A 24,042-nucleotide genomic window follows, 5' to 3' on the forward strand; every position below is an offset into this window, starting at 1 on the left:
TAAGCAATGCGAAGTACATTTAGGACAATTAATGGGGAGCATTTTATTTAGAAATATTCTTCGTAACTTTAATGTCAACTGTTATGGAAATCTCAACTAATGAAAAGCAGAGTGAACATATAGTTTTCGCTCCATAATTGAAAGCAGTGGCTGCCCTTCACATCTTTCAGGCATTGAAAATCAGCAACCAGATTTCTGCGACTGGCAGAAGACGCCAACAGAGATTGAGGGGTCCACGGTGAGCTTTACTTTTATAACTGAAAGTACAGTAGGTTGACAGATTATGGGGATATTTGTCACACATTCCCAAGTTTACTCAGCTGAATGCGAAGCCAAAGCAGCCCACCTTGTGGAAGACAGACGACTTGTTCTGCACAAGTTCTTTCCAGGAGATGGAGAGATCAAAGACTTCAAAATGCTGAAAAAAGGAAAGTGGAAACGTTTCCCATGCTAACTGTCAGAAACCGCAGGCGGTACCTCTAATATTTACAATAAATGTTTTCATTTTATCAACTGAACTCTCACATCCAAAATGGTCATGTTGGAAAAGAAGAAGACATATTTGGAGTCATCTAACGAAAAACATTAAACCAACAGCTTAATTAATTAAGCTTAATTGCAATATTTCAAGAACACGTTACGTGCCCATGCTATATACCGCCCACTTTCCTGTTGTTTTTGACACCTACCTCAGTGTAAATCTGCTAATGTGCTGTATATGGTTGATTATTTGTACCTTAAAGCACTAACAGTAAAGCTCTCTCTGCGTTGATATCAACACTTCAATGCTTCGTCTCACTGGTCAAAGTCCACAGCGTTTTCAGATTGACTAAGCCTCCTTATTGCATACAATGAGCAAAAATAGATCTACTTTAATACATTTTCATAAAATTATTTGTTACATATGCAAAAGCTATAATACCAAAGAAGACATCCTTTTGTGAATCCTCTGATTTTTTTTCCAGTTTAAAGGTTGTGAGAAACACTTGACTTTATGCCATCATGATGTACAGTAACTCCTCGTTTTTGTTTATATTTGCGTAAAACAAAGAACTCAGTTCAGAAAAAATATACTAATGTATTACCTCATACTACAAGTACACTTGGCCTGTGAAATATATTCTATTAAGGTCAAACCCTCTGTTGGCATATTTATCTCTATAATCGGTAATTAAGTTACTGTACTACATCTGACCAAGACAAGTTTCATATTTAAATTAAATCTTCTTCTTTACTATTTAAAACAGTGTTACAGGAGCAATTACAAATGTTTAAGCCCTTTTTGGTAAGCTGATCGATCACCTTGAGGCCTTTCTTTTTAAATGACATCTGTTGTTGTCATTGCTTCTTGGTGTTTTGTTCAGTGTCTGCACGTTAGTCTATAGGCGACCTGAAGGTGACTGTGTATCGGGCCACATAGGTATTGTTGTTTACTGTGTTTGCGCCCAGTCACGTCTCGTCACAGCGCCCCATCTAAACTAATGTGTGTCTGTTTAAATGTCGTTCCCATAATAAGAAACGGGGAAGAGTGTTGCAAGGAGGCAGTGACCCCTGGACACGTCAGTACTGGGATATTACCAGTTACATCCAGCTCATCAGTATTTAAATGATCAGGAGGGAAAGAAGAAAAGGAAGGAGAGAGATGGAGATTCCAAGTACCGACAACCAATCATCATTTTTCTACCATTATTTACATCGTGCCTTGTTCCAGTTTGCTTCTCATTTCACCGGAATCACAACAGCACCATCATCGTCAGAAACCCCATGGGTTGGACATTATTATCCACCGTTCGCCAAGGAAGCACGTTGAGGTTGTTCTGTTTTATTCGGAAGATTCAAACACATCCATTTTTGATCAGCCATCAGTATTCTGAACAGTGATTTCCCCGGACTCAATTTCACGTTTATTGTCATTCAGTACTCATCCATTGATATTATTTGTGTTTTGTGTTTGTTATACATTTGCAGAAGCAAGAGAGGTTTTGTTATTGTATAGGTGGCATTGTTTTCACTTTGCTGCTTTGGTGGAGGGATATATACTGTATATAGATATATTTTACATCATGGATTTGTATTATTGTATCTATCATTGTGTTTCATTTAGCATATTCCTACACTTATTTTACCGATCTGCTTTTGTTTGCTAGTCGATTGGGGAGGAGGGAAAATATGAATTGTCAGAGGTATGGCTTGGTATAGGTAGGTTTCTCAGTAATTCATCCAGGCAACAGGTTCTGGTAGTGTGGCCTCCGGCTGGGTAAGGGATGCCCTCTCTGAGGAATCTTTTAAATTACCATTGCTGTTTTCCATTTAAAAAAATTCCTCAATTACTAACATGTCTATAAGTGTGTGCTGAGCAGGACAACACAGTTGCTTCACCACAGTGTGAGGATGGAGTAGCTGGGTGCAGGCACGTCTCGGTCAGATTGTGTTCAGCGGTGTAGGAGGTGGTGGATTCATTACAGCTGCTGTACCTTGAAGATCACCATGGACCTGAGGAGGAATGTCTGGAGGATGAGTCGCCTCCATGTGAAGATCTGGCACAACAACGTCACCTGGCTGGATGAGAAAGTCTGCGAGGTTACGGAAAGTGTGCTCGGGCGTGAAGATGCCTTGCGGGCTCAGATCAGCAGCTCCCAGGAGGAAATAAAAGAATATATAAAACTATATATAAAACTATAAAACTATATATAAAAATATAAAACTTTGTGGAAAAAGGGGAGGCATATCTGGCTGTTAACCCTTTAACCCAAGAAGAGCTTATGGGGGTGATAGGGGCCTCCCTCTCTGGGCCAGTGCGAAGCTGGTGGCTGACGGCGAAGAAGAATATTAAAGGCTGGAGATCCTTTAGCCGATCTTACCTCACAGCTTTTCTTCTGGAAGACTACGAATCTGAACTGGAAGACAAGCTGCGATCCATGGTGCAACTGCCTTCGCAATCCATCCCGAACTTTGCCTGTGAATATCAGGCTTTGTGTTTGAAGTGGCAGCCGGCTATGTCAGAAGAAGAGGTTGTCCACCGCATCCTGAATGCCTGTAACCCACGGTTATCTGGGGGTCTCAAGGGGGTTGTAGGGTCGGTGGAATCTCTGGTGAAGGTGGACTCGCAAGTGGAACGGGACTGGGGAAACTCAAAAATGTACTGGAACAAAGTACAAGACAGTACACAAGAAACCCAACCCCTAAAACCCCAGTGAGCCAAGCCTTGCCGGTCGGGACCCGATCTCGCCATCATGCAAGCAAGTACATCCCTCCTGATCGTCCCAGTGAAGCTGCAGGGGGGGCAAGTGGATGCAGTAGTGGATACAGAGAGCCATCACACCTTAATACGTTATAGCATTTGGAAGAGGATTAGCCGACCGTCAGACAATTTAACATCTGCCCCGTCTGTCCGATTCGTATTGGCAGATGGGAGTGAACACAGGGCCCTGGGCAAATTTCCCTTGAGGTACAGTGTACTCTCCACCACCTGGGAAATGGAAACCTATGTTCTGGACGACCGGCACCTATCAGTCCCGTTACTCCTTGGGCTGGATTCTTTGATCACCTTAAGGATGACCATCCATCTCAGTCCCAGGGGGTATATGGTGCCAGGGAGTCGACCTGATGGGGCCATTTCCTGTTACCAGCTCAAGGAAGACTGTCCTGATGGTAGTAATTGATTATTTTTTGAAGAGGGTGGAGTTGTTTGCATTGACTGATGCCAGGACCAACAAAATATGCTCCACCCTGAAGAATGAAATATTCACCCGCTGGGGGGTGCTGAAGAACATCATTTCGGACAGGGGTCCCCAGTTCACGAGTTCAGTCCTTGATGAACTCTATATGGCCTGGGGAGTGAAGAAAACTCTTACTACAGCATACCATCCCCAGGCTAACATGACTGAACGAGTGAACCAGACCCTGAAGCGAATGATTGCCTCCTATGTGGGTGAATGCCATCAGGACTGGGATAAATGGCTCCCCGAGCTCTGGTTTGCCCTGAACACCGCGGTGCACGAAACCACAACTGAAACGCCTGCTTTGGTGGCACTGGGCAGACAGCTGAAGGGCCTGTTCGACCGACTCTTACCCGGAGCCCCTAGTTCACAAATCACCCTTAACAATAGCACTTTAAAATTGGAAGAATTTCGATGGAGAATCCAACAGAAGTTGGTGGAATCGACGTCCAGACACAGCCAGTTATATAATGCCCAGTGGAAGGAAGTGCACTTCAAGCCGGGTGACTTGGTCTGGACTAGAGCCCATCACCTCTTGGATGCCAGCAAGCAGTTCTCTGCCAAGTGGTTAGGTCCAGCATTAACTATTGAACAAACAGGTCCAGTCAATTTTCTCATCCAAAGGGGCAGAGACGCTGACACCAGGACAAACATCATATATACGTGGCCAATATCAAGTCATACTTCGGACCTCCCTTGTCCAAGTTTTGGGGGTGGGGAGTGTAGCGGGGCCACATAAGTATTGTGTTTGCACCCAGTCGCGTCCCGTCTAAACTAATGTGTGTCTGTTTAAATGTTGTTCCCGTAATGAGAAACAGGGAAGGATGTTGCAGGGAGGCAGTGACCCCTGGACACGTCAGTACTGGGATATTACCAGTTACATCAGTATTTAAACAATCAGGAGGGAAAGAAGAAAAGGAAGGAGAGAGACTGAGGTTTCAAGTACCGACAACTGATCATCATTTTTCTACCATTATTTACATCGCGCCTTGTTCCAGTTTGCTTCTCATTTCGCTGGAATCACAACAGCACCATCATCGCCAGAAACCCAGGGGTTGGACATTATTATCCACCATTCACAGAGGAAGCACGTGAGGTTGTTCTGTTTTATTCGGGAGATTCAAACACATCCATTTTTAATCAGCCATCAGTATTCTGGACAGTGATTTATCCGGACTCAATTTCACGTTCATTGTCATTCAGTAATCCATCCATCCATCCATTATCCAACCCGCTATATCCTAACTACAGGGTCACGGGGGTCTGCTGGTGCCAATCCCAGCCAACACAGGGCGCAAGGCAGGAAACAAACCCCGGGCAGGGCGCCAGCCCACCGCAGGGCCATTCAGTAGTCATCCATTTTGTATTTTGTGTTTGTTATACATTTGCAGAAGCAAGAGAGGTTTTGTTATTGTATATGTGGTGTTTTCACTTTGCTGCTTTGGTGGAGGGATATATATAGAGAGATATTTTACGTCCTGGATTTGTATTGTTTCTGTCATTGTGTTTTATTTAATATATTTCTACACTTATTTTACAGATCTGCTTTTGTTTGCTAGTCTTTAAACTGTCGATTGGGGAGGAAGGAAAATATTAATTGTCAGAGGTACGGCTTGGTTAAGGTAAGTTCCTCAGTAATTCATCCAGGCCACAGGTCCTGGTAGTGTGGCTGCCGGCTGGGTAAGGGGTCGGCTGTTACAACTGTACTGTGTACAAATGACAATAAAGCTGATGTCACGTAACACAACGTTAGAGGGGATGTCAAGCTTGACCACAGCGACTTGAAGTTCAGTTTGACATTACCAAAGAATCATGTGATCGCCCCTTTTACTGGCAGCCAATAACGTGCTGCCTGACAGAACTGGAGGCAGCTCATATGGCCAATGATTTACAACACCCTAGTACTACAGACATATAAGACACCGACATGTACCGCTACTACATGGAATTGAAGACCCGGTGGAAGAAACTGGCACAAATGGACAGCGACATCATCTTCTTGTTGTTTGTTGTCTTAGTGTGTGGATATAAACACAGGAAACTTCAGTTTCTGTATTTCATCTTGACTGAAGAAGGGGCCTGAGTTGCCTCGAAAGCTCGCATATTGTAATCTTTTTAGTTTGCCAAAAAAGGTGTCATTTTGCTTGGCTTTTCTCAACATTCATAATGGCTAACATGGTACAACACCCTAGTGCTGTAGTACATAACACAGGCAATATATCAGACAGCCTAGCATCCCCTTCATTATTCTCCATCACTTCATTATATGAATTGCACTCCAGCGTGAGCACCCATTGGCTGTCACTCACAAGCCCACTAGTACAACTTAAGACGATTTGCATATTCGAATCACTGGGAATGTCATGAGTGCTAATGATTCACTAAGATTAGGAAAATAAAGTCTGTGTTACGTGACATGGCCTTAAGCTGTAAAATTTCATTCATTTAACATAAGAAAGATAAGAAAGTCATGTCACTTAGGAACTCTGCTACTGTGAGTGAGATCTGTTTAAATATAAAACCCTACCTGGATTAAATTGATAGAATTCTAAAATATTGTTAGGTCTCAAAACATGCAAAGGCAGAAAGACAGAAACAAGGACAGAGACATAAAAAAAAAGATGTTTATTTAACAACATGCAAAAAGAAACGGCAGGACCAACACAATGAGAGAACACAATGGGAACAGAAAAGAAAGCCATGTTACATAATGTATATACTGTATATATGTGGGCGTCAATACACACATATATAGCAACAGAAAAGGAGAAAATATGTGGACGATAGTTCTGTGATGAAAGAAATGTCAGACAGGCTCATTTTAGGAGGAAATACTTTTCACAGCCAGACAAGTTCACCTTCTTTGTCAAAAATGATCTAAGATCTCAAGGGGGTGGAGAATTTGGGATGAAATCAGTCACGTCAAGAAAATTCAATAAAACGATACAAAACAAAAATAAAGACTACAAAGAAAGAATCAGGTTTGTTTTTCGTTGTCAACTTTCTCAAAAATACAAAAAATATTGATCTGATTTTTACACGAGTAAGCTAACATTCAAAGTGTATCACGTATCACATGAAGTAAAATTATAACAGAATGTATTTTCATACATAAACACACACACATACGTACAGCATATATATGTGTATATATAAGATACAGTACCTGCCAAATAAAACAAAAAGTACATGACATGTGTGGCCCTCAATGGCGCTTATCAGGTGTACGCACCTTTGCTTCCCCTTCTGGAGTCAAACCGCGACCACCAGTGCCACTGTTTTGCTTACTTGACAGGGTGAAGATCGGAGTATTAATACTATATACAGTATATATATATATAATATAATATAATATAATATATATATATATGTGGTTATGACTCGCTGCACTCTGGTCCCAATCCAGGTGGTTTATTGTGTGGTGGGTGCGGCAGCGAGCTATCAGCACATGTTCCCAACCTCCTCCTATATATATATATATATTTATATATATATATATACTGCTCAAAAGATTAAGGGAACACTTCATCATCACAGCTTAACACCAAGTCAATTTAGCTTCAGGGATGTTAGTCTGCCCAGTTAGGTGCACTGGAGAGGCAACAACAAGACAACCCCCAAAAAGGGAATGGTTTAGCAGGTGGTGGCCACAAACAATCGCCCTCTCCTTATCTTTCCTGACTGATTCTTCTCTAGATTTGCATTTTGCTATTGTCCTTGTCACAAATGGTAGTGTGAGGTGAGACCTGCTGCCAACTTGTGACTGTAAATAGTGTAAAATAAACGTGTGGTGGGTGAAATGAACGTGTCTGCCTGTCTGTGTCCGGGCCAGTCTCCACAATATATAATAACAAATATAAAACAAAAGATTTAGAGTAAATTGAGAACTCTGGTACAAGAATGCCAACCTGTCATTTGCCATACAGTGCATCACCACTGCCTGCTTTCTCAGAGTAAGGGCATATTTAAGGCACAGAATATAATGCCCCCTTTTTTAAACATCTTCAACTTAAACACCCGTCCTTATTTCTTGTGCTGTGCTGCTCTGTTTGTGGTAAGCAAGCTGAACGCGTCATTCTGAAGAATTCAGTTGCATTCCAAGTGCATTGTGTGTGGCTTGTCTTGATGGTATTTTTTGGTTTTATAGTGTAGTTGCTGCCCTCTAATTTCAGTCCTGCCCAGCTGATAAATCTTTTCATTCGGTTCACTTGGGTTCATCCACATATTTTAAAATATACAGCTCTTTTGTTAAAAAGTGGAGAGATACCCATGACACTGAACAGGTTTCTCGATTTTCGTTTTGTTGACATCAGTCACAGATTAACAGAGCGTTAGTGGCACAATAAGTTACAATATAAACCATTAAACAGTTTAACTTTTGGACTCGCCTCACGTGTAATATGCCAGCCATAAAATGAATGGCTTTTTAAATAAGAAGCATTTACATTAACATTCCATTTTATTTTAGTAAAGCAAATAAAAGTTATTAATAGTCATGCCAAATTAAATGTCACCAGGTGTCCTTTGGTCTCACGGTGACAAGTCAGTGGTAACATGTAAGTGACACTTTACTAATCCTGGTAAAACTAACTGATTAGTCTGCTCTATGATGTGAGTAAGAACTGTGAAAACAGAAAAATCAGATTTTGTTGACCTCCGTTTACAAATGCAGGACTTCAGTAATTTTTACTGTCACCTTTACAGTGACGTCTGGTCGAAGATCGCTTACAGTCATGTGACCTTGCTGCTGGGGTTCTGCTATTAATGAAAGAAGATAAAAACGTGCAGCTTACCTTCATTTATAATTCTGTTTTTTCTCTTGCTTAGATTAAAGTGGGGTGGCACGGTGGCGCAGTGGTGGCGCTGCTGCCTTGCAGTTAGGAGACCCGGGTTCGCTTCCCAGGTCCTCCCTGCGTGGAGTTTGCATGTTCTCCCCGTGTCTGCTTTGGTTTCCTCCCAAAGTCCAAAGACATGCAGGTTAGGTGGATTGGTGATCCTAAATTATCCCGTGTGTGTGCTTGGTGTGTTTGTGTGTGTCCGGCGGTGGGTTGGCACCCTGCCCAGGATTGGTTCCTGCCTTGCGCCCTGTGTTGGCTGGGATTGGCTCCAGCAGACCCGCGTGACCCTGTGTTTGGATTCAGCGGGTTGGAAAATAAATAAATAAATGGATGGATGGATAAAAGTGCAGTGCCCCTCGTTTTCCATCTGAAAATAATAGAAACCTTTTTTGCATTGTTGATTCACGGGGTGCGGACGCCTAAGCTGACAGGCGCAAAGCAGCATGCAGACCCTATTGGGATGCCAGGCCTTGTGCCATCCATTGCCCACTTGTCTACACTGGGGGACTCTCAGATGAATCCCACCTCAACATACTGCACTTCATGAAAAACCCCCTGAGGAGTACAACGACCACCCTAGGACTGGAGGCCGTGTCCCTGGAGCCACCAGTCAGCTGTCACCAACACATTTAAAGCACATTTTGTTGTTAGATGACAGCGTCTGTTGAAGTGGAAGTCTGTGGAAGTTGTGTCTACCATTTTAGTCAATGGTGTCTGATCTATTGGTTTCCAGCACTGGTGATATCTTTACACTCAGTGTGTAGTTTAGAAAGCTGTTAGCGATTTGACAGAAAGCTTCAAAACGTAAAATTAAATAGAGCGGTGAGCACATGTGGGATTGTGAAGGATCTGTTTGGCCACATTAAATATTCAGCTACTGTGTGTCGGGGTTTTTTTTGTCTTTTTAATAAACGCTGTTCAAATTGTCATGTAAGGAGCCACTGTGCCTGCATTGAAACAGGGTCCTATGCCTTGCCACCACATTGCACAGTTTTTTTGTGAATAAAAAATATGACAAACACACTTCTAGAAAACCTTCAAGTAGAGATGAATTGTCATATGTATCATACATATACAGTGCTCACAAAAATTAAAGGAACACTTTAAAGAAACACATTGGATACATCAGATCTCAATATGAAGTTGGATATCTATACAAATAACGACAGGACAATGTCTTAGGAACAAAAGGATGCCAAGTCTTTTAATGGAAATAAAAGTTTTCTGCCTACAGAGGGCTCAATTGTGTAGACACCCTAAAATCAGAGTGAAATGAAGATGTGGCAGGCTAGTCCATTTTTCAAAAACATAATTTCTGCCACTCAAAATGCTTTTCAGTATCTTGTGTGGCCCCCACGAGCTTGTATGCATGCTTGACAACGTCGGGGCATGCTCCTAATGAGACGACGGATGGTGTCTTGTGGCATTTTCTCCCAGATCTGTATGAGGGCATCCCTGAGCTGTTGTACAGTCTGAGGAGCAACCTGGCGGCGCCTAATGGACCGAAACATAATGTCCCACAGATGTTCTATTGGGTTTAAGTCAGGGGATCGTGAAGGCCATTCAATTGTTTCAATTCCTTCATCCTCCAGGTACTGCCTGCATACTCTTGCCACATGAGGCCGGGCATTGTCGTGCATTAGGAGGAAACCAGGACCTACTGCACCAGCGTAGGGTCTGACAATGGGTCCAAGGATTTCATCCTGATACCTAATGGCAGTCAAGATGCCGTTGTCTAGCCTGTAGAGGTCTGTGAGTCGCTCCATGGATATGCCTCCAAGATCATCACTGACCCACCACCAAACCAGTCATGCTAAACGATGTTACAGGCAGCATAATATTCTCCACGGCTTCTCCTGACCCTTTCACGTCTTTCACATATACTCAGGGTGAACCTGCTCTCATCTGTGAAAAGCACAGGACGCCAGTGGTGGACCTGCCAATTCTGGTATTCTATGGCAAATGCCAATTGAGCTCCCGGTGCTGTGCAGTGAGCACAGGGCAGTAGACATTTGGGCCCTCAGGCAACCCTCATGAAGTCTGTTTCTGATTGTTTGGTCAGAGACATTCACACCAGTGGCCTGCTGGAGGTCATTTTGTAGGGCTCTGGCAGTGCTCATCCTGTTCCTCCTTGCCCAAAGGAGCAGATACTGGTCCTGCTGATGGGTTATGGACCTTCTATGGCCCTCTCCAGCTCTCCTAGAGTAACTGCTTGTCTCCTAGAATCTCCTCCATGCCCTTGAGACTGTGCAGGAGACACAGCAAACCTTCTGGCAATGACACGTATTGATGTGCCATCCTGGAGAAGTTGGACTACCTGTGCAACCTCTGTAGGGTCCAGGTATCGCCTCATGCTACCAGTAGTGACACTGACTGTAGCCAAATGCAAAACTAGTGAAGAAACAGTCAGAAAAGATGAGGAGGGAAAAATGTCAGTGGCCTCCACCTGTTAAACCATTCCTGTTTTGGGGGTCATCTCATTGTTGCCCCTCTAGTGCATCTGTTGTTAATTTCATTAACACCACAGCAGCTGAAACTGATTAACAACCCCCTCTGCTACTTAACTGACCAGATTAATATCCCATAAGTTTCATTGACTTTATGCTATACTCTCATTAAAAAGTGATCCTTTAATTCTTTTGAGCAGTATATTATCCATCCATCATCCCACCCGCTATATCCTAACTGCAGGGTCACGGGGGTCTGCTGGAGCCAATCCCAGCCAACACAGGGCGCAAGGCAGGAAACAAACCCCGGGCAGGGTGCCAGCCCACTGCAGGGCACACCCACCAAACACACACCAGGGACAATTTAGGATCACCAGTCCACCTAACCTGCATGTCTTTGAATGCAGACACGGGGAGAACATGCAAACTCCATGCAGGGAGGACCTGGGAAGCGAACCCAGGCCTCCTAACTGCAAGGCAGCAGCGCTACCCACTGCGCCACTGTGCCCCCCATACATAGATTATGCAATTAGAAGATAAACCTACTTAAAGAAAGCTGCATTCATCCACTTTTCTAAACCAGATTACTTTAACATCCACAGTACAGTACAGTTGATACCGCAGACATAGCAGCACTCGAAGCAGTGCAGAGGAGAGCAATCAGGTGCATCCCAGGACTTTAGGACATGTCCTACTATGACAGACTCAGAGAACTAAACCTGCTTAGTCTCAGGCAGAGGAGACTGCGTGGGGAGCTAATCCAGGTATTTAAAATCCTCAGAGCCATCGATAAAGTAGATCCAGACAACAATCTTTCAGCTTAAGGGTGAATCACATACTTGAGGACATCAGTGGAAATTAAAGGGAAGTGCATTTAAAACTGAAGCCAAGAAGCCCATCTTTACACAAAGGGACTACCGAGACATAAAGGTGAAGCAGAAACCTTGACAACCTTTAAGAAGAATCTGGATGAGATTTTGGGATAGCTTAGCTATTAGCTAAACAAACGGACCTGATGGACTGAATGGTCTCCGCTCATTTAATAAATTTCTTGTGTATATATTGGAAATCCTAACTGGGTGCGTCTTTGATCCCTTCTATGACTTGTTAAAGCCAATTAAAATCCTTGCTAAGTAATTGTTACTTCATTCACCTGTTAGTCACTCGCTGCTATCGGTGGTCCTTATTCTGAAGTGTTATCCTTTAGCCATTTAGTTTGGTAATGTAATCTTTAGTGACAAAAACTTAGACAACTCTGACACCATTCCTCCATTTTCCTTTCTAGGTCTGTATGAAAAGCAGATACTTTGTCACTCTAGTTCTCCGACAGAGAAACAAACTGTAACTGGATAAATAACTGGCCTTTGGAACAGAGCAGCTTTCAAGTTCTAGCCAAGAGACACTTCTGAAGTCGCTCTGGAAAACACCTACATAGGCAACAATGTCCTCTGAAAGCATCAAGGCCACCAGCTCCCTCTGATGGCCACAGCACCCCAACTCTTCATTAATGGCTGAGTTTATCATTCAGAGGCAGCGGGGCCCCCACACGTTCACAACTGGTCACCCTGACAATTCTCTCACAATGTCAGAGCCTTGTAGTGGCCTACTCTTGGCCAGCCTCACCTCTTCCTACCTGCAATACCAGCACTCTTGTCTCTCTTACACAAGTTTGAGTTGACAAATACATAAAATTAGTCTAAGAATGAGAACGTCCTAGAAGTCACATAAATAATTCAAGTAATGATAGAAAACCAATGACGGTTTATTGACTCTTTATTTCATAATATGGAATGTTACACATTATCAAAAAATAGAATAGCAATCTTAGAAGTCTGTAAAAGATTTTCTGTATTTTATGAATTCATATTTTTAGGTTATTAAGTTGGTATTTAGTGCTGTCTGCTTACTGTGAAGTCTAATAACTAAGATAAAATAAGAAAACAATAGTAGATATGAAATAAAATAAGAAATGTCAAGAAACCAATTCATCCTCTGTAAATTATGTTAAGAATTCAAGCACTTCACATTTCACTGCCAGAAGTTTTTAGGTGTGCTGGGGATGATTTGTTGCTATGATGTTATCGTTTTATTTATATATATATATATATATATATATATATATATATATATATATATATATATATATATATATCACCAACCATGAATAAACCTGGTATGTCACATCTTTCAAGTTTTTGGCAAATTGAGAAAATGATGTCACCTGTATGATTAACAATCTCTAGATTAAATTTTTCCTGAGCTTCACGTACACAATATTGTTTTTTTCACAAATCAGCAACACCTGCTATTTTAATCATGTGATCATAATCCGACATTTTCATTGGTAGGCAGTCTCTCCTCATTGGTCAGTCGGAGTTACTAGGTTTTTGTCTTGTAGTATTTAATTTACTGTGTACTTACTGGCTTCTTCCATTGTGCTATGACCTGAATGAAGACATATTTGGCCATCACCACTTCCTTAATAACATCAGGAAAGACAGTCACTCCAAAAATTAAAAAAAAAAACTTAATTTTGAAAACTATGTCAGTTACTAGGTTTTTCCATTGCACGTGAGACCTGAGCATGGGAAGCAGCTAAAGGGCTCAAAAGAAGGCAATTCCACGCAGGGCCGGGTTTGCAGAGAGCACTAATCCCAACTTTGTTTTCTCTGCAGACCCAACACAGGAAATTCACCAGGGCTTGATGATGTCACTTACGGTTCTGGGCCCAGTGACATCACATCTATCTATCTATCTATCTATCTATCTATCTATGTATTATATAGTGCCTTTCACGTCTATCTATCTATCTATTTATCTGCCTGCCTGCCTGCCTGCCTGTCTAAAAGAGACAGAAAAATGACGTGGGGTTGTTATCTCTGACTTGAAAGTATGCTGTCTTTGTTAGTAAACTGAAAGGGCTTTTTTCTAAAAAGTGACTTGAATACATCTTAAGGTCAAACTCCACCCAAAAATGAAATATGTTTTATATGTTACTTACCTCGAGGAAAAATTTTCACCCCATGTTTTCATACAGAATGAAGATGACAACGTTTCTGATATAACAGAGGTCTGTGGCAATCAATGCTGGACAACGGCAAACACCATCAAAAAGCCGATGAAAAAAATCTCCACATCAAGTCATCCAGAGTACGTTGCGATTATTTAGCAAGCAGTCTGTGAAACTGCAGGGTGAATTGACCTTCTGCTTGTTGAATCATTTCAGGTAAGCACAAGTACAAGGCACAGTCTCTTCCTGGTAATGTTTTCACTCACTTCTCTTTAATTTTTAATGTTTAGCTGTTCATGTCTCTCAGGACAGATTTTTCTTTTGGTTGATATCACATGAGGTGCAATGTTAGCCATCTAATAAGATGTTACTGGGCTGAACTCCAATGCACTGTGTTCCTGGACTGCCAGGAAGGCTGCCAGTGTGAGAAAAGAGAAGGACCAGGAAAACAAACCCAAGAGAAATGCCAAAACTTAAAGAAGAACTGAGAATTATAAGCCAAAGGAGCGCAAGGACATAAACAGAGAGATTCAGGTTTGTAGCGAGATGTAAATAGGTCTTGGTTTTAAGACATTTGGACTCTCTTCCAAATAAACCGTGGGGTTTAAATACCATAATGACATTAGAACGGGGTGTCTTGACGATGACAGTTGAGCATGGCGATACCCACAGGAAGCAGCACAATGGCCAATAAAAATGATTAATTCTTATTAATTAATTGCAGAACTTTTAATAAGAAATGAAAATAAAATAATAATCCTTGAGTTAAAAAGAACCTAGGAAAATTTTCAGTTTAATATAAGAGAAAATTCTTGAAGTAGTAAGAAGTTAATAAGTTTGAGTTACGATTCTGACAGTTCCATTTTCGTTCACGTTTTCGTTTTTCAGAAGTGACTTATTTAACAATATTTTAGTAAAAGTTCAGGATTTAAGCGTATGACTAGATGACTTGACATATGGATTATGTGACACACATAATGGCAGATTTTTTCCTGAAGTTTTTGATAGTGTGCAGTGTCCAGTGCTTGTCACCATAGACCCCTAATATGTGATAAATTTTGTTATCTCTGTTCTGCTTGAAAACACAAAATTAACTTTTCTTTGGCCACATTACAGACTATATGGGGTAACATAAGAAAAATAACTTTTTTGGGCGAAGTATTCCTTCAAGGCTAGATGTTGCTGAACATGTGCTACAAAAACCTAGAATCTGAAAATTTAGAGGGTACCTGTTAGTGCCTATGATGGTACGTTACAAGGAAGAACCCTACAGAATGTCCCTCGTACCTGTGATTTAACAGACCTTGCTTTCCAATCAAATGTCACACACAGCAGCATGCTGAGATTTGCTTTCCTTTCAATATTAGAATATGAAAAACCCTAAAATATCTTTTGCATGAACAATGTAGCAGGACAACTGACCAACTCTGTTAACATTTATGTGATGAGTAGCAGTGTAGCGTTCTGGACATTATGTGATATTCACAACTGAATGCCTCGGTGGGCGCCGAATGAGGTCATCGTCATTAGTCGTACTTGAAGGGGAAGCGCTGAGCCATGGCATCATGAGGTCTCAAGCACAGGATTCCCATATAGATTACAACTCTAATGTTACATCTGAGCGCCAGTATGCTAAGTCACAGCAAAGTCATTTTGGAGACACTCGCTTGTGTTGATAGCTGCCACACTATAAAATGCCAAATACCAAATCATGTGAGCTTTCGGATTGTAACAAAAGCTTCACGGTTCCAAGCAGTAAGCACTTTCATTACCTAATCCACCTTTTTTTTCTTAATCTTGCATAAGACTCCTCCTTTATTGATTGCCTGGGGGTTTTTGAACTCGCTGACTGCCTTTGAAATAATTTTAAAATAAAACTACGTATGTACTAAAATTAATCATGCATGAAACAATGCGAGTATTGGTTGCACTGATATGAAAGTAGCATTTCTAGGAATCCATTCAGGGATAGTTTTAGCAAAAACTGGTTTCTGCAGACTCATTTCTCTTTACAGTATGTAGATGCTGTGGCTAAAAGCAGAGGCAAAGCACAAAGGAACGTCAGCTGTTACTCATTCACGTCTCCCCATTCAACCTCTGGATCATCCTCCAGTCGTAGAATAAGGTAAGACAGGAGCTGGAAGAGATTCTGCCAGAGCAGCATAGACACAAAAAATGAGAGGTCGCTTACGTCGACTTCACAATTGTTCCCGGCGAAGTTCACTCCACAGAAGCACTGATATTTGTTGATCATGTTCCTGCAGTGTCCTTCATTCAAACAAGGGTTAGACGCACACTCATCGATATCCACTTCACACCTGTGAGAGGGGGGCAAAAAGGCTTCTAAGATGCATGTCATCCACTCTACTACCACTAATCTTGACTGTGGTTTTCACATTCACAGTATGAGAGCAGGAACTTGCATTAGTAACAGTGGTGGCCAAGGTGCACACTTACATCAGGTTAATCAATCTGATCTCCTGCCTTTCAGCCATGGATGCAAACTAAAGTCCCTGCTAAAGGTGACCCAAACAGGGAGGTGTCGATTCACATACAGTTTCACTCCACCGACACTCAAATTCATTTTGTTGGCGATTTTGCAATTGTTAAAAGTGAAACTCACTAAATAAAGCCTTTGTTAGATATTAAAGGTTCCTATGGTGTAAAAATAACCCTAATCCTAACCCTAACCCGCAAAACTTATTCATGCTTTTCTGTTCATCTATGTGTTTTTCTGCAACTTTGTAATGTGAGCAATTGCCTACATATAAACAAAATGAATTCTATTTCTGCTTCACATTGACATCAATGCAAAGGTGCAGTGCATTTTTTAAAAATGTGAGATGTTGAACACACATCAAGACGTACCATTACCGGGTTTCCTCAACAGGAATATTTACTGCAACAGAGAAGGCTGTTTATACCTCGTACCACACTGCTGCCTTTTCCCTGCCCTTTCCTCTTTCTTGATTCCAGCACATGAATGTCCATTTCTTCTTGCCCAGTGATGCCTTGGGTTTCATTTCTATCTGTGATGCATCTTTAGGATTGCAATCGCCGAGATTCATTGTCAAAGTGACTGTGACAGAGTGGCTGTTCCAGCTGGAAATAAATCATCTCTCTATATATAAAATCCAACTTCTGTTTGTCTATTCGCTTTTCATGAGAGAACTTCTTTTTTTTACTTTCTGGGACTCTTCTTTTTGAGGCTAACATCCAAAGGCAGGCAACTGGAGCTGGGGTTCAGCCACATTGTGTTGAGGCCTTTCCCAGAGAGGCCTGGTCTGGCTTGGCTAATAAAGCCTTTATTTGGGGGCCCAACACCTCCCATTCTCCATGTTTGTGTCTCCGTGTCACAACAATAACGAAATACCATTCCAAAGTACACAGTAAAGAAAAATGCTCAGAGAAGCGTAATTAGACTACTCGATACAAGATTTTCTATAATGCAATAATATAAAAGGCTCATAGGCAATTAGCAGTAGTACTGAACTCTGGGCTTTAAAGTCCAAATCTTTGCCCACTTGGCCACACTACTGTTTTCACAAGAAGCAAATAGTTTTATAAATTTGAAGTCACTGAACAGATGCCACTTACCAGTCTCCCTGAAATCCTGGTAGACATGCACACTTCCACTCTGCTGAAACTTTTGTGCAGTTTCCACCATTATAACACGTGTAATTCCGCTTATCGTTTTCACAAAAGGATGAAGGCAGCTTTGGGTATCTAAATAATATGAAGGAAAGTTCAAAAGAAATGAAGTGAATTATCACCAAGTATCAGTAATTTAGAGTAGACTATTCTAAGAGGTCATATATGTATTCATAAATGTATTGAGCAAAATATATGAGTTTATACTGAATAGGAGGAAGTTCAGTTTTTGAACACATTCTTATTTATCATGGCAGTGGGGACTGGTCGGAGGAAGCTTCATGAATACTGATACTACCAGTAGAGTTGTTATAATAGTGAAGGTTCTGTGTTAAACTGAAATCTTATACAAGATTGGGTGCTGCCTGGTTAAAATGCTACCTAGCTCTTAAAGACTGTAACTTAAAAAATAGACTCAAAATGCTGTAATACATAAAGGGGTGACAGTACTCTTATGTTAGAAAAATAGTCTGGAACATTTGCTTAAAAGTTTTTATACATTCATGTTATTTGGGAAATTTTATAATCTGAGATAATGAAATACAAAGGAAATATAAATAAATGTGAATCTCTGCATCAGAGGTATCATAGTAAACCTGAATTTGAAGACAGTACTCTCCGTGGCTGGGGGGATCCAATAAATCATAGGTGGGTTGAACACTTGCACAATCTTACTGTGTCTGTATGGGCTTCCCCCCTACATCCCCAAAGGCGTGCAAGTTAGATAAACTAGTGACTCTAAATTGGCCAAAGGCCTGCAGGTGTCATGGACTCTCCTTATGCTTGCTCTCTCCATGTACTTGTGGGCCTGGATTCAAGCTAATGTCCCTTGGAGTCTATGAAGCCTCCACACTACACAGCACACCACTCTCATCAAATGCTGTAAAAGACTTAAATCGGTATAAGTAAAATTTTAGCTATAGTGTGATGTGAATAGTGATAGTAGAAAACTTGATAAATGCAGGATCTACCAAAAACATTTTTGAAAGTGTGTTATTCACGAGGAAAATTATAGCCTACAAAAATATACAGAATGGGTCATATTTTACAATTATCACTTATTTCAGAAATCAGCCATACACAGATCATTACCACTACTAAACAAAGTAAATACATTTGAAAATGACTTACCGTGGTATGGGGTAGTAAAACGGTGAATCGTTCTCTAGTTCATATCTCAAAATGGTTCTAATGGAAACAGGAAGATAAAAAGCGTAAGCCACCATAAGAAATGCAATAATATACTTCATGAGGTAGAAACACATAATAAACACAAATAATTGAGTCACATATCTGAAATAATATTGCAATATTTTTCTTTCTTCTCTCAAAGATGGCTGAATTGGTGTATCACGGCCACACTTGCCCCCAGTTTGGCTTCCTTGAACATTCAGTCGCGTACAATGGACGGACTGTTGTCTACTAAATGAGAGGGGTGTTTCAACATGCAAATGACACCACATTCCACTTTCTATATTTCAGATGTTTTTGTTTCTTTTGTAAAGATATATTTTAATCTTGTAACAGTTGGTGTTGTAATTTGGATACACAGTGTAATTTCTTTACTAACTATATATATTCTGACAGAGTAAGACCGTCCTTCAAAATAATACCTGGCCATGGGTCTTCAATAATGAGTACGTATGCTAGGGATACTTAGCAGAAAATAGTAAAAGTGGAGAAAAAGAATCCTGTTGTTTGTACTGCTTTAATAAAGTCGAACTAGACACATTACTTACAGATATTTCATAACAAGTGATGTTCTGGGGGGTTCCTAATACATTCTCTTACAATTTTATAGTGTCTGGAAGTTTATTCCAACATCTATGGAAATAAGAGTGATATTCAAATTGCATTTTTGGTACAAATGTTATGGAATTTTGTACAGCATAACAAATTCACCAACTGTAAAAATGCTGTACATGAAATATTAGTTGGAGGGGAAGAATGTGAATATTGATTAAAGAATGATAGAGTTATAGCCAGTTAAAACAACGTGGCAGAAAACTGCCTAAAAAGAGGCAGAGTTCAAAGGGTTAAATAAAAGTGGTCATTAAAAATAAGGTAATTTTGAATAAAACATGCCATAATTACATTTTATTGTAACTTTTGAAACAAAATAAAAAGATACAAAACCTGCAATAATTAAATTACACTGCAACTACTGAAACAAAATAGAATGATGAAACTGTATTTCATAATAATGTTATTATGCATTTTTTACAGTTTAATGAACTTGTATTCAACATATGTATTGGTGCACTTTTTCGTGTGATTATTTTGTTATATTACAGCCAGTGTTAATTCCTGGCTTATGTTTATTTTCTGTTTTATTGTCATTTTTGAATTATTTTTTATATTTTTATGTAATTTCTCTGTTGTTTATTTATGAATTAGTAATTATGTACTGTCACTTTAAATTTGCGTTCATTCCTTGTGGTCTGTGGGTGGTACCTGAAGAGGACGGGCCAACGGTTGAGCCAGGAAAGAGGGTCTCAGCAATGGTGCCGTGAGTTTGTGGCAGTTATTGAAAGTTTGTACGTCTTCTTTTAATATATCTTGTTTTGCAGATTTTTTGCATGTGTAATTGTTTTCTGAATATTAGATTATACATTTGACTTTGTTTATTTTTGAACTGCTTTCCAGGCAACTAATTTTTGCTTTGTTAGAACTTTATTTTTTTAAATTCTGTTGATACATTTTTTTCTTTCATAAAGATATTTTGGTGAAACTTGTTTTTATAAGCCAGAGGTTATCAGGTTCTCTTCCTTGTAAGGCATTCTTGATATAATTTAGGAAATTTCTAGTACTTTTGAACTTTTTAGGTCTGTGTTGGCCAAAGCATATCAATAGAGTATTGGGGTCAGGCTGCCTTAGGTGAGACCTTTTCTTGGTAAATTAGGTAAGGCCTTTCTCTGCCTTTTTGGGCTTACTTTGGAGGCCTCACACACTTGTCAACATGCCAGGCACTCAACATAATAATATATTTATTTCTTAATTAACTGTTTATTTTTTCCAATTTGGCACAAATGTTATTCTACAGTTTTATATCTTTTATGAGATTTTTGTTCCTTCTTTAATACATGCATGCAAATATTTTACATAATTACTGAACAATTCAATTTCCTCATATATCATTAAATATATTTTGTTTAATTATTTTACAAAAAATAGATTCATTAGATTAGCCTGATGCAAAGATCAAACTTTGGATGGATGCCCTTTTACATAAACACATACAGTAACAATACACTTATTTCAACTACTTACTCACAAAATGGCCCAGTGGAATTTCGAGGACACAGACAAGAGTATCGGTTGATGCCATCGATACAAGTGGCTCCATTCTTGCATTGATGGTTTAGACATTCATTTATTTCCAGTTCACAGTTTCTACCTGTGTAACCAGGTATACATATACATTCATAAAACAGGATTTTATCGGAACAGTTTCCATGTACACAAGGGTTGGATTCACATTCATCAATGTTTATTTCACACATGAGACCTGTCCATCCCCCTGGACATGTACAGTTAAAAAGGTTGAAAAGGTCTTCACAGGTTCCTCCATTCCTACAAGGGTTAGATGCACATACTGCTTCTCCTGAACAACCTGCTATGACTGTGTGAGTTGAAACTTTAACAAACTGTTCTTGCTGAGGTTTTGTGATGTGGATGTCAGCACTGGTAAGGTAAGGCAACGGAATCCCACCAATGCTAACTGTGCTTAGGCATCCAACCAGATCCCCTTGGCTATCAGGGCCTGTACCCCCCAGCAAAATGTCAGTATCTTCTCTCAGAAAGTTTAGGTTTCCAGTTGATTCACTCCTGGAAATGGTATTTATTTTCCCATCAATAGACATCTGCCAGTTTGAATGCAGTAACATGTCTTCGACCATAGACAGAGTTACCATGTGCCACTTGACATCATTTACTGATGTGGAGCTCTTCAAAGTTGTAGTTGAAACGCTATCATTACTGTGTAACTCAAACACCAGCAGAGAATCCTGGATGCTGATCCTTATTAATGAAGGTCCACCTTCAGCATAAAGCAATGTAGCCCATGACTTTCTGGTCCGAAAGCTCAAGGTCACATTGGTGAGATTTCTCTGAATCTTCCCATTTCCTCTGTAAATGAGAGGGTGACTGTCACTAGCAAATGTGGCATTGGCTATGCCTAAAAGGGAAAAATAAAGAAGAATATTGTCACCATGATTAAGCAAACCAATAGACAAATATTATGAAAAACATACAATCAAACATTTACTCTGTCAAATTAATTGATCACTCAGTTTCATTTGCTGTTGTCCAAGAGTAAACATGGCCACTCATTCTCTGCTTTAAGCACAGAAGAGCAGCGACCAACAGGAGCCAAAATACTTGTCTGTTCATCAGAATCATGGTATGGACCTGCTCACTGTTGCCATCGACAGTGGACATGGACAGGCGTCCCACTCCTTCTCTGTGGTTAGCAATGGTCCGACCATATAGCTCAACAAGTTCATAAGCAGAAAGATTGCAACGCCAAAACAGAAATTACCAATGCAACTGAATACAACATCAGGGACCATAAAAATATAACTTTCACAGTCACATACCCTTATACTGATCATATTTTGAAGAAGACAAGATTTCAAAAAACATCTGCACTCAAAATGAATTTGGATAAAAAATATTTTTCCCTTGAAATCTCCAGCACATTATACTAGAATGGACATCTGTGCATTTATTCTTATTATTTATCTAGGCAGAAACATCAGAGAAATGCAGTCTTGCTATACTTCTTTTTATATGCCCAACTTTCTGCCCCAGTAAATACTAACTTTCATTAATACACCAATAATGCAGTCGTCCACCAGTCACTCAGAATATGGAACCAAGGCAGCGATGCTTTTATCTGTTGCTCCCCATCTCATAATCAACTTTCTCACACCTACTCAGTATTTAACTTATGGAAAATACTTGACATTAAGACACTTAGAGAACTCTATATAGATAATGTATTTGTATCTTATGAACAATGACAATTCAAATTTAACTTTCCAGCAAATCAATTTTCCATTATTTTTAAAATGAAAGAAAACTCCCCGATTTTCTGCACATTCCACCCATTTCTAGTTCAGACGCAATACCAGTCAGCATCTTAGTAAAATATAAAAACATTTCATAGGATCTGCCCTTCATAGATCCTAGGATATGGTGGAAAAGGGACCTTTTAATGAACATCTCAGAAAAGAAGTGAAAAGCAGCCATGCATAGAATACACTCTAGCTTCATATCTGCAAAGCATTCACTCATTCAACTCAAAATCTTTTATTGAGCACATTTATCTTTGTTAAAATGGTCCAAAATGCATCCAGAGCAAAATCCAACCTGTGAACGATACGATCGAGCTCCAGCCTCACTAGGCCACATGTTTTGAGCGTGAACCATATTAACATCATTTTGGACAAAAATCTTTAAATGCCTATCAGAGAGCCTCTGTGTCACAATGACTCCTAATCCATTATCAGCTGTGTTTGGTGGACTTAAAGTGGAGAAGAACAAATTGATTGTGATCTCCTGAGCCACATTATTAGCATGCAGACTTATCTTGCTCAAGTGGAAGGATTCCAGCCCACCAGTTATAAGTCAGTGGGAAACTGATGTTCTGTACTATTTGAAATTAGAAAAAAAAAAATCAAAATTCTCACTTAGAGTATCTATCCAAAACTTTTATAACACTGAGAGACTTAATTGAAATAATTTCAGATTAAGCATTCATATCAGGGGGAGAAAAGATATTTTTTTCTGCTTTTGGCTCTCCTCTCTGTATTCTTTCTCTTGGTTTGGGTTGAATTCTTGTTTTGTTAGATTTTGATTTTACTTATTGTTTTATTTCTCTGAATCCATTTGTTGCATATATTCTGCAAATAGTATCTGTTTGATTGTCTACTATGTTACTTCCTTGAAATAAAAAGATCAAAAGTCAGCATGAGTAAATTGTGATGCGTCACTGTCACTGTCATTTTCTTCTCCTGCTGCACGTACATCTCACTTCTTATCAGTTTTCATCTGCATCTGACACTCTGTCTTCTTTGTTATTTATGTGGTCACTTTCTTCGATGGATGGGGTCTCTTCACCTCTTTTTTTGTACGGCTTTTTCATTGCAGCTTTGACCAGGGATCGTTGGAATGAGAGTTGAAGTAATGAGAGCTCTTTCTTGCTGTCTTGTGGCAATTTAATATGTTTATGCAATCAAAACAAACTTCAAAACATACAGTATGTATCATTTACAGTACGTGAGGCCTCATATTAGGATGTACCTGAATGAGATTTAATAAATCTTGTGATGGATGGCACACATGAGCCAGGATGCGGCAAAATTCCTTACCTA

At 40.0% G+C, this 24,042-nt stretch overlaps 1 protein-coding gene across 8 annotated transcripts in view; it reads right to left on the reverse strand.

The window, feature by feature from the left end:
- The window catches only part of crb1 (crumbs cell polarity complex component 1), a 226,235-nt gene that overhangs the window by 46,562 nt on the left and 155,631 nt on the right, over positions 1-24,042 (reverse strand). For 6 of the 8 annotated variants that reach the window (XM_039735479.1, XM_039735482.1, XM_039735483.1 and 3 more), the window contains exons 9-12: positions 20,936-21,842; positions 18,797-18,853; positions 17,612-17,740; positions 16,206-16,332 (exon numbers count right to left, since the gene is read on the reverse strand). In XM_039735479.1, the coding sequence (XP_039591413.1) occupies positions 16,206-16,332; positions 17,612-17,740; positions 18,797-18,853; positions 20,936-21,842 (1,220 nt within the window). The remainder of the gene's footprint in view (positions 1-16,205; positions 16,333-17,611; positions 17,741-18,796; positions 18,854-20,935; positions 21,843-24,042) is intronic. The other 2 variants (XM_039735484.1, XM_039735485.1) reach the window with 1 other exon arrangement.

The sequence above is a fragment of the Polypterus senegalus genome, chromosome 14 (genome assembly GCF_016835505.1).
Source record: "Polypterus senegalus isolate Bchr_013 chromosome 14, ASM1683550v1, whole genome shotgun sequence".
Lineage (NCBI taxonomy): Eukaryota > Metazoa > Chordata > Cladistia > Polypteriformes > Polypteridae > Polypterus > Polypterus senegalus.